An 11,827-nucleotide genomic window follows, 5' to 3' on the forward strand; every position below is an offset into this window, starting at 1 on the left:
TTTTTATCTTACAAATCATATATATATATATATATATATATATATATATATATATATACACACACACACACACACACACACACACACACACACACCCTGTTTCCCCTAAAATAAGACATCCCCAGAAAATAAGACCTAGTAGAAATTTTGCTGAATTGCTAAATATAAGGCCTCCCCCAAAAGTAAGACCTAGCAAAGGTTTTATTTGGAAGCATGCCCACCGAACAGAACACCAGAGCTTGCACGATCGGTAAATGTACGTACCATAGAGTAATGGTAGTAACAAGAAATTCTTGATAGGATTCACAGTTTGTCTGGTTATGCTGGTTTGTGATGACAACTACTGTACAGTATATAATAAATGTTCATTTTTTTTGTTCAACAATAAATGTGAATTCTTCTTCATGGAAAAATAAGACATCCCCTGAAAATAAGACCTAGAGCATCTTTGGGAGCAAAAATTAATATAAGACATTGTCTTATTTTCGGGGAAACACAGTATATATAGTGTATGTGTGTGTATATGTACGTGTGTGTGTGTGTGTGTGTGTGTGTGTGTGTGTGTATATATATATGTATACAGTGTTCCTTCACTATTTCGCGGTTCACTTTTTGTGGATTTGCTATTTCGCGGTTTTTCAATAAACACTAAAAGAATATAATCATAAAAAAATTAAGATGTTTCCTTCCTTCCTTCCTCTCTCTTTCTCCTTCCTTCCTAAGGAGAAGCCTAAGGAATGAGAAGCCGAAGGGAGAGAAAAGGAGGCTGAAACACCTTCATGAGATTGTAAACAACACAAATAGAGTGTCCCTACTTCGCGGATTTTCACTTTTCGCGGGTGGTCACAGAACGTAACCCCCACAATAAGTGAAGGAACACTGTATATATATAGGTGTGTGTATATATATGAAAGGTTTCCATGAGATTTGTTGTGTCCCCATACATTTCATTATTACAATTTATGTATGTGTCCGTACCACTTACAGATTTACCAGTAAAATTGTCATGAAATGATCTATGTCTAAAAAGTGTGACACCAACAAGAAATGTTTGGAAAGTTCTAATCTAGGGGGTCAAGTATACACTCTGTTGTAAACAGAAGTCTCAAGGTGGTCAGCTGTTAGTTGATCAATATCCAAAGCAATCTTTGCCCAGTTCTCTACTGTCCCATGTTCTTGATCTGCTCTCCTCTGTCCCTTCTTTTCTTCTCCTCCTTCCTTCACATACCAAGATCTGTTTTGGTATCACCTAAAAGAGAACAGCCAACTATGCAGACTGAACCCTTGAATAAATGTGGTTAGTGTTCTGTCTTTTTCTAGAGAGGGAAGAGAAATAAGAACATAAGTTAGATTTCCAGCTTTTGATATATTTGGTATCACATTTCTCTTTCCGGGGGACAAAGAAAGAGGAAGTATTAGAGATCATATAGAGATGATCTTTACTCACCATAGATGACAAAGTTAATCATTTCTTCTAATTGAATTTTGAATCCTTGTGTTGGGTTCATTTCAATTTTCTCTTGGCTCGTGCCAGAATCCTTCTTTTTCACCATAAGACTAGGGAACAATGACAATATGTCCCGATGTATGGAAATGCAGGCTTCTTCTGGAATCAACCTGAGGAGCAAAATGTGTTGCCTATATTGTAGCAAGGAACAGTGATGGAAAAGGTATTACGAAGCCTATGGGCTTGTGTGAATTTATTTAACACAGTCCACTGTTTATTTTTATTTATGGATGCTACTTCTTATGCCAATTTAATATGTTTTGTTTTTATTTTCATACTGATTTTGCTTTGTTATTATTTGTTTGTTTTAATCTTAATTTGTTTCTATGTTTATTATTGTCCATATTGTTTGCACTGTCATATTGTTAAGCTGCTCTGAGTCCCCTCGGGGAGATGGGGTGGAATATACATTATTATTATTATTATCATCATCATCATTATTATTAAGCTGATGGCTAAGTGTAAATGATGACAGTAGAGAAAAATAGTGAAATATATGGAGAATCCATGCTTTTTCCCTCTTCTAAATCACCTTCTTTCTTCTGCTGCTTTTAGTACGGGCATAATGGAAGTAGTTTGTCTCCTACAGTACCAAAAATAGTTTGAGGTGTTTCGGTATCTAGGATAATGGACACGAAACCCTTTTCTTAGATCAATCAAAAGTGATGTCTTCTCATCTACTTTAATTAAAATAATTGATCAGGAGATCCAACTAAATCCTTCATTTTGTGTAGATTGGCCCTTAGAGCTATTTATCTGGAATGATGGGAAACAGCTATTGATTCTACATTTTTCAAGTTGTAACCTACTATCCTGGCACCCAAAGCTATTCTTCCAAGCCTCTGATACCCATTTTGAGATTTAAATCTGACCACAGATCAAATGGCTATATTCTCTGGCTTTTTTTTTTTGGTGGCCAATCTTTTTCTTCCTCGTCCTAATTTTTGTAATGACTAGCCTGAGAATTCACAAGAACTCAAAATTCTGCCTAATTCTGATTATGAGGTTAACTCATGAGCTACACAAACATTTTTGTTATCATATATTGTTTATTTTTCCCACAGGAAACCAGTAGATGGCAACAGGGGACAGCAAAAATCAATTTTCTTTTGCATTTCCTTAGATTACTGCATTGTCCTTGGGGCAAGGATGTTAAGTGCTTTTCTTCAGTTGCAGAGCAAGGGATTTCCAGTTCTAAAATACAGCTTCCATTTCTCATTTTTGGATAATCAGTGGACTATTTGACCCTTCTCTAAGTCCTTACTTCCCATTTATCAATGAAGCAGGAACAATTTATGGAATGAAAAGGATTATACACTTGCTCCTCTGTTTAGATTTAGCTCAGAGCATTTTCTTCCAAGCAGCTTCCATGGCTCCACCAGTCATTATACTGTATATCATGGTTTAGGATCACCTAGCTCCTCTTTATTACTATTTTTATCACACTGAAGAATTATAGCAGTTTGACACCACTTTAATTGCCATAACTCCATTCTGTTGGAATTTGGGATTTGTGGTTTCGTGTGGTTTCTTGTGGTGCCAGAGCTCTCTGACAGAAAAGAGTAAATATCTCACAAAATTACAAATTCCCAAATTCCATAGCATTGAGCCATGACAATTAATGTGATGTCAAATTACTCTAATTTTGGAGTGTGAATACCGCTTCGGTTCTCCCTCCTGTACAAATGTATGTGTTCTGGGAAATAAGTTGAAGATGTTAGGGAGAAAGGGGCAAAATGCAAAAGCCAAATCTGTCCTACAAAGTGCTTTTCAAATGCTTCCCAAGACTCACACGAAGAATGAACTTGGTAGTTAGGATGAATACACATGACTGTGTGAAATTACTTTCCATGCTTATGATATTGTGTCACCTCCTTGAAATAAATGAAACAAGATCAAAACATTACCATGTCAGGTTTTGACACTGCTACAGGACAGTTGAGTTGGAAACGTCTTTCTTGAAATTAATACATAAGCTCAAAACAGTCTTTTTCATCATTCCAGCCAGATGAGCTGTATTTTGAAGAAGGCGATATCATCTACATTTCGGATATGGTAAGTTTATATCCGAAGTATGGTTAAAAAAAAAAAAAGAAAGAAAAAAAGATGATGATGCATTAAATCTCAAATGGAAGGGGAATCTCTTTTCAGGCAATATTTTCTTTTTCCTCCAGAGTGACACCAATTGGTGGAAAGGGACCTGTAGAGGACGGACTGGATTGATTCCCAGCAACTATGGTATATTCCAGATTTTCTTTTGGTTTTCAAGACTTTCTTCTGAACAATAAGTGGAAAGGAAGAAGAGTTCATAATTTATGCCATTTCTTTGAAGAAGTATCTGTGAGCAGGAACCAAAAAGATTCTCACCTAATGTCAGAACTAGAATTTGTAAAAATTATTTTTGGACTATAAATTCTTTTAGCCAGACGGGAGAGCAATGAATCACTGACCAGGAGGTCATAAGTTCGAGGCCGGCTCGGAGCTATGTTTGTTGTTTGTCTTTGTCCTATGTTAAAAAGGCATTGAATGTTTGCCTGATGTGTGTAATGTGATCCGCCCTGAGTCCCCTTCGGGGTGAGAAGGGAGGAATATAAATGCTGTAAATAAATAAATAAATAAACTTTTCAAAGCTCTAATCAAAACTGGCCTGAAGTAAAAGAGTCCAAGAAGATGATCTTAAATGCTTCCTTGTGGTGCCACCTCCTGGATTTAAATAAGCAGAAAATACAATTTTATATCATTTACAATATTCATTTATTCATTCATTTATTTATAATTATGCCCTAGTGTTCAACCACACTACCATTAAATATTAAAAAAAACAAATAACTAAAACATATAAAACAGCAGTTCTATAAAAGCATCCAAAATAATGTATTAAACTGATTCACAAACACTGAAAAGCCTTGGTGATGAGGCAGGGAACCATTTTCCTAGTTTTTAGGAAAACAGTTATTGTGTCAACTAAGCTAATGAGAAATGAATTAAAATTTTCTACATTTTTAGTTACCTATTTTGAGGGTAAATATACATTTAAATAAATATTTACATGGCATCATTATACATAGTTTGTTTAATAATGCAGAAACAGGACAAAACATGCAGAGTGATACAGATTGGAAAGATTTCAGTGGTTGTGTGAACAAGATTCTACTACTGAAAATCCCAGATTACCAGAGGGGCCTGCAGGCAATACAGGCCCCTCTGGAGAGTCCTCCTGATGCTTGGAAATGATGTGTCAGGAGGTGGGGGTGGATTTTCCTCCCCCCCCCCCCCGAAACTTTATTTCCAAATGTCAGGAGGACTCTGGAGGGGCATGCGCTGCTGGCAGGCCCCCTCAGGTAAGTTGGGGGGAGGAATGGGCCTGGTGGGTGACTGAATGCCATCCCGGGTCCACCTTTGTTTGATTTGGGATGGTATCTAGCCACCCGCCAAGGGAAAGCGTGGGGTTCTGAGAGGGGGTGGGGATTCAAACACAGGAGGAAGTGGGTTATTTTAACCCACTTCCTCCTGGGTTTTAGGTAAGTGTAGAAGGGCCCTGGGAGAGAGAGAATATTTTCATACCATATTTAAGTGACTTCACTTTAAAGGAGCAAAGAAAGCCCTAGCCAGTGATTTCAGCAATGTTCATAGAGTACATACAGCTATCGGAATCAGAAAGGAAGGCAACAAGGTGGTCTTTCCACAGGATGACCCTTGGGGGAATTTTTTGAAACAGACAAAAGACCGTTAATGCTTTTCTGAAGCTTGCATATTTGCAACCTTACATTGTTGGTTGCATAATTATGCTTTTTTGTGTCAGGCGCGACTTAAGAAACTGCAAGTCGCTTCTGTTGTGAGAGAATTGGCAGTCTGCAAGGACGTTGCCCAGGGGACGCCCGAATATTTTGATGTTTTTACCATCCTTGTGGGAGGCTTCTCTCATGTCCCCACATGGAGCCAGAGCTGACAGAGGGAGCTCATCCGCACTCTCCCCAGTTTAGATTTGAACTGGCAACCTTCAGGTCAGCAACCCAACCTTCAAGTCAGTAGTCATGCCGGCACAAGGGTTTAACTCACTGTACTGGGGGCTCCATTTTGCTAAAGACAGTGATTATGGCCATGTCTATTATTCTTATCAAGGTAATCTCAGTTTCCTATTGGATTGTTTATCAATTGCAGGATGTCTTTCTTAGTAGTAGAATATTGCCTGGAAGTATTCACTCACATGCGATAATTTCACTAGTGTGAAACCCCTGACAGGAGTAGTTAATGGAGTCACATTTCTGATTTCTTTTTCAATATTGTTGTTGGCGCAAGGATTTGGTTAGAGAGACTTTTATAGCTAATCATTCTCTTTTTTTTCCAGCTAGGCAAATATATTCACACAATATATAAGAATTTTAGCAACGATTGTTGATTAATGTCAAGGCATTAGTGTGGAAGAACCCTTCTTGTCTTAGGGCTATTTAGCAGAGTTCAGTCACTAAACATTGGTTGAAATGACATATATCTTTTCTTATATTTTAGTGGCTGAACAAGCAGAATCCATTGACAATCCATTACACGAAGCTGCCAAGAGAGGTAAGCAGATAGGGTTTATAGCATCGAGATCTCTGATATAGTAATGTGTTGCCAGTCATGGCTGCAGCAGAACAGCTACAGGATCTACCAGAATGCCGCCTTAATTAACCAGATTACTTGGAATTTCCATTGATTTTAGGAAATGCAGTAGAGGGTAGGTAGTGTTTTATTAAAAATATGTGAGTTCAGATATATAAATTATACCCCCACAGGACTTTTGCACTTGCTATTGACTTTTCCTTTCTCTTCTTCGATCCTACAATCCCTAGCCTTTGGGAGTAGAGAGTATCTGAAGTGGGACAAGGGGCCATAGCAGAAGGAAGATCCTTGTTCCCAAATGCCATTCTGCTAATACAATATTACAAAAATTGAATTTATTTATTTATTTAGACAATAAGGGTATTTTCATTCTCTTTAAAAAGAATGTATTCTATAGTTTCTTTCTTCCTGACTCGAATATTTGGATCAAATTGTTCTCATCCATGTTCTATATATCCCTCATTTTCTGGATAAACATATATTTCTTTTTTCTAAACATGTATTTTTGAAACCAATAAAGATGTTGGACAGTTTTTAGAGGGCTAAATTTAAGGTTGTGTTGGCTCAGCACAAAGATTGTTTCTTTCACTTCATTCACAAAGATGCCTGAAAACAATCTCAATCCTATGATGAAGATTTTTCAATTACTTACAGAGTGACAAGGGAAGAGAAGATTGTCCCTACCAATTCGACTGGAATCTACCAACATTATTCTATCAACATTATTTGATACTTTCCCAAACTGGAAATTGAATAATGGTTTTAGATCAAATATTTGGACTGCTTTGACAGTATAATCACAAAGATATGTTGGGTTGAAGATTCATTGTTTTAATAAACCAATTAGATGGCTTATATAATATACTAAAAAGGCCTTGATTTTGTTTTAATACAAACAAATAGTATTTACAGAATTCAGCTACAGGCTGACCCCAAGCTACGAAGAAGATAGATTCTGTAAATTTGTTCTTAAATTGAATTTGTGTGTAAGTAAGAACAGGTACCTTTTTAAAGTGTAACTGTAGCCAAATATGTGTGTGTGTGTGTACTTTGGATAGCATAGGGAAGGGTTAACACCTCTGTGTTTTTTGGGGGGTTTTACTGTCTGTGCCCCTGTTCAGAGGATTTCACCTCACTTTCGGTCCCTGTGATAAGTGGATTTTGAAAAAATTGGGTTGTTGTGGAAACAAGGATTGGCGATAAAGCTTCATTTGAGACACCTTTTCCCCATGATCACTCTTCCAGGAGTGATTTCTCTCACTTCCTGTTGCCTTACCCCTGTTCTTAACTATGAATTGTTTGTAAGTCTGATGTTTGTTACTTGGGGACTGCTTGTATATGATACATGTTGGATTCCTTTTTTTAGGTGGGTGATTTGATTGTGAAGTTTGACTATATAAGTACTTTTGTTTTTAAAAGTTTAATATTTAACATGACCTTCCCTTCAACACAGATCTTTCTTTGATCTATTTGGTGGGTTTCAAATGAAACACTGCATTTGCATGAGATTTCCATTCCTACAGCAACACCATAATTTAGGAATTTTATAAAATATATATATACAGTGATACAAATTTAAACTGAAATACATTGCCAGCCTGTGATTTTCATAGTTTTGAGTTTTATAACAGGTTTTAAAATTTGTGTTGCAGGAAACCTGAGTTGGTTGAGAGAATGTTTGGATAACAGAGTTGGTGTCAACGGTTTAGACAAAGCCGGAAGTACAGCATTGTACTGGGCATGTCATGCTGGACACAAAGGTAGGAATATGTGAATATGTTAGTTAAAAATGATCTCACTTCTCCTTTTTCTAAACCTAGGCTCATTCCTTTCCTCATTCACATTATTTTTAAAAATAGAACAAAATACTTATTGTGCACTTGTCTCCATTATGTGTTTTTGCATACTATTTTGCCTAGGATAAATTTTTGCTCACATTTTTCTAAAGTAATGCATTTTGTCTGTTCTTTTCATAATTGTAACATTTTTGTCTACACTTGCCCTTAGCATATGCAATTTTGTATTCAATTATTGATTGGAGAACGGTATTGGAAAATTTGAGGAAGCATGAATCCCCAAAAATAACTATGTTTCATCTTGTACATTGGGTTGGAAAATGTGAAGTGAGTCACATAAACGTGTAACCTGAACAAACTCCCACAAACAACCATGCTGTAACTGTGAATCAAGATGAATTACAGTCTTACTGGTTTTCTATTTGCTGAGTTAATGAACCAGCTACTACTTGCTCTCCCACTGCCATATACCGGTATAATACAGTCCAAATTCCTGTATGATATCATTTAAATTGTGGGGAGTGAAGGGGTTGTTGGTGGTTAACAAATTAACATATTAGAAAGAAAATTATAAAAATAAGCGTGTGTCAAAATGAATGGGTGTCTAAAATTAAAAGAATAACAAATCAGAAAAATAAAAGAATTGATCCTGGATTAGGAACATGGGGGAGGTGGAGAGAGTGTCGCATCATCTTAAATGCATTTTTTTGGTAGTACTTGCCCATCCAACTTTACAGGTTTTAAAAAATACGTGGACATTTTTAGCTACATTGTGACTGTCATGCAATATGAATGCAAGCAAAAAAGTTCTAGCTTCTCATGAAGCTTTCCTTTTCATTTTATGTAGACATAGTAGAAGTTTTACTGGGGCAGCCAAATGTAGAGCTAAATCAACAGGTAAGTAATCATACATTGAATGACTTTCAAAGAACTGGCCTCCAGTAATATGACTGGTTGCTGCTGGAATGAGCGAAACAATCTATAATCTGATGATTATTATCTTCTGCTTCCACAGAATAAACTGGGAGACACAGCTTTGCATGCTGCTGCATGGAAGGGCTATGCGGACATTGTAGAAACACTCCTGGCAAAAGGTAATGTAATTCATATTCCAGAAAGATAATAGAAGAAGCAAGTTAAAGATTGTGATGCTGCAGGGAGGCGGACATACACAGAAGTGTTCAGGCTATAAGCATAAGAAACAACAGTGGAAGGACCATCTTTTGTCCTCCTACCTCAAGGGTCAGGACACCTTGGACCACCTTTTTCTTTGGCAGTAGGATTAACCATGGCAACAATGAACTACTGTATTACTGTAAACCTATCATGGGGTTGTCTTGGTAAGATGTGTCTAAAAGGAGACTCACTTTGCCCAGCCTGATTTGAGCAGTGCTGCCTTTATTTTTTATAGTGTGCCATGACACTCATTTTCCTTCAGAATTTAACATTCACTATAGTTTAGCATATGTAGGATGAAAGCCTATTGTTTGGCATATCTAGGGTGTTAGAAAAATCAATTCAGTTGTGTGCAAAAATTGCTGCTAAGGATAGTGAAGGTGTGTATGTGGCTATAGATTTTATTATCTTTGAATTGATATAATAGTGATGTGCTCTGTTTTCGTTTTCCACAGGTGCTAGAACAGATTTAAGAAACAATGAGAAGAAATTGGCTTTAGACATGGCCACTGATGCAACGTGTGCTTCTCTGCTTAAAAAGAAACAAGGACAAAGTAAGATTTGAAATGCATGCATACAGCAGTAAACTTCCAACTACCCTTCTGATATTCCGAATCTGTATATGAACTACAAGTATGCCCCAGAAAAATAGCCCCAGAGTGGCATTATGTGATGAGGTTAGGAATTGTGGATTGTGAGCCCTGCCATGAAATAAAGAAGCATTTCCAAGCTCTGGATGAGACTCTGCATGTGCAGTTGATCTGTTTCATTCATGAAATAACAACTTCCATTTGGAAACTTCAGATGCACTCTTAGTATTTCTTCTTTCCTCCACACAAAATCTTTTCTCAGGGATACAAAGATGGAACACTATTGCTTTAAACTGGTATCTTTGGGCACATAACTGCAGAAACAATTGAAAAAATTATAATGCATTAGAGCAGAATGAACTAAGTGTAACCATAGATCAACTTGTCCCTCGAAAGTGCTTTTTATTAACTGCCACTAGCATTGTTGCTGTTGTTGTTGTGTGATTTCAAGTCATTTTTGATTTATGGCAACCCTAAAACAAACCCATCATGGGGCTTTTTTGGTGAGGTTTTGTTCAGAGGTTTTGCCTTCCTCTGATGCTGAGAGAGTGTGACTGACCTAATGGGTTTTCATGTCCAAGGAGAGATATGAACCCTGGTCTTTAGAGTTGCAGTCAGTACTCTAACCACTACAACATGCTCCCTCTCATTATGGCCATGTTAAGTTGTTGAAAACCACAGATCTGAGTATCGGATTCTAAAACATCAAAAATCCCCTGTTCTGCTACTAACTGATAATTTTGCATGCTCTTTGTTCTTCATTTCAGACATAATGCGGACATTAAGCAATGCAGAAGAGTACCTTGATGATGAAGACTCCGACTGAACTTCCTTAATACTGTTTTGAAAAATCTACAACCTCTGTTGTCTCTACCTTTCTCAAAGGCTCCATTTCCCTAATTACAAAGTGTACTTTTAACATATACTGTAATGAAGTGTTACGATCATGTGAATCAGAGGTTTTTTCCATCAGGTAAAATGACCTCCTTGTATTAAGGGCCATTAATTCTTATTTTGCTTTTAAATATTTTTTTCTAAAGAGTGTATAAGTGATGGATTTTCCCATAAATTTCCTGTTACATTGGCTATAGACCTGGCCTTTTAAAAACAGGGATATAATTTGGGATATGTATATATGTGTATAAATCTATTTGGAGGGTGAAAAGCCATCCTAAATCTATCTGCCATGATTAGCTTTACAGAGTGAAATATTTCAGCAGATTGGTTGATATTTGCCTTACTTCATCTTCACGCTTTTCTCTTTCATTTTATATGTAACTCTTTCTCCTCTCTCTTTATGAAGGTACTAGGAGCCCAGATTTGTACAATGGGAAGGGAAATGTATTTATATAAACAAAATACCCCTAAAGATATTAGAGCAGAAGCAAGGTCTCATGTTTCCCATTAAATCTGGCCATGACTGTTTTACACACATTTCCTGTTCTTGCTATAAACGATCTACAATAGTAGAATGAATGGTGTTAGTGGATACTGGATCTACACTGCCCTATATCCCAAGATCTGATCCCAGATTATCTGCTTATCCCAGATTATCTGGCAGTGTAGAATCATATAATCCAGTTCAAAGCAAATAATTTGTGATCAGATCCTAGGATATAGGGTAGTGTAGATCTGGGTGCCTCCGGTGGTGCAGTGGATTAAACTGCTGAGCTGCTGAACTTGCTGGCCGAAATGTTGGAGGCTCGAATCTGGGGAGAGGAGTGAGCTCCCGCTGTTAGCCCTAGCTTCTGCCAACCTAGCAGTTTGAAAACATGCAAATGTGAATTGATCATTAGGTTCCTCTTCGATGGGAAGGTAACGGCGCTCCATGCAGTCATGCTGGCCGCATGATCTTGGAGGTGTCTACGGACAACAGCTTAAAAATGGAGATGAGCACCACCCCCCAGAGTTGGACACGACTAGACAATATCAGGGGAAAACCTTTACCTTTACCTTAGATCCAACCTGAGAGAAGGAAAAGCATTTTACTATGGCCCCTTCTACACTGCCATACAAAATCCAGATTATCTGCTTTGAACTTGATTATATGGCAGTGTAGATTCATATAATCTAGTTCAAAGCAGATAATGTGGATTGTCTACTTTGATAATCTGGATTCTATCGCAGTGTGGAAGGGGCCTTTGTCAGCCACCACA

General features: G+C 37.3%; 1 protein-coding gene across 1 annotated transcript; it reads left to right on the forward strand.

The window, feature by feature from the left end:
- Positions 1-1,859: 1,859 nt before the first annotated feature.
- LOC134296617 (osteoclast-stimulating factor 1-like) lies at positions 1,860-11,137 on the forward strand. Its single transcript, XM_062972003.1, has 8 exons — positions 1,860-3,562; positions 3,682-3,745; positions 6,017-6,070; positions 7,762-7,869; positions 8,753-8,802; positions 8,921-8,999; positions 9,537-9,635; positions 10,439-11,137. The coding sequence occupies exons 1-8, from the start codon at positions 3,560-3,562 to the stop codon at positions 10,495-10,497; spliced, it is 516 nt and encodes a 171-aa protein (XP_062828073.1). The 5' UTR covers positions 1,860-3,559; the 3' UTR covers positions 10,498-11,137.
- The last annotated feature ends 690 nt before the right edge of the window (positions 11,138-11,827 follow it).

The sequence above is a fragment of the Anolis carolinensis genome, chromosome 2, assembly GCF_035594765.1.
Source record: "Anolis carolinensis isolate JA03-04 chromosome 2, rAnoCar3.1.pri, whole genome shotgun sequence".
NCBI classification, from domain to species: domain Eukaryota; kingdom Metazoa; phylum Chordata; class Lepidosauria; order Squamata; family Dactyloidae; genus Anolis; species Anolis carolinensis.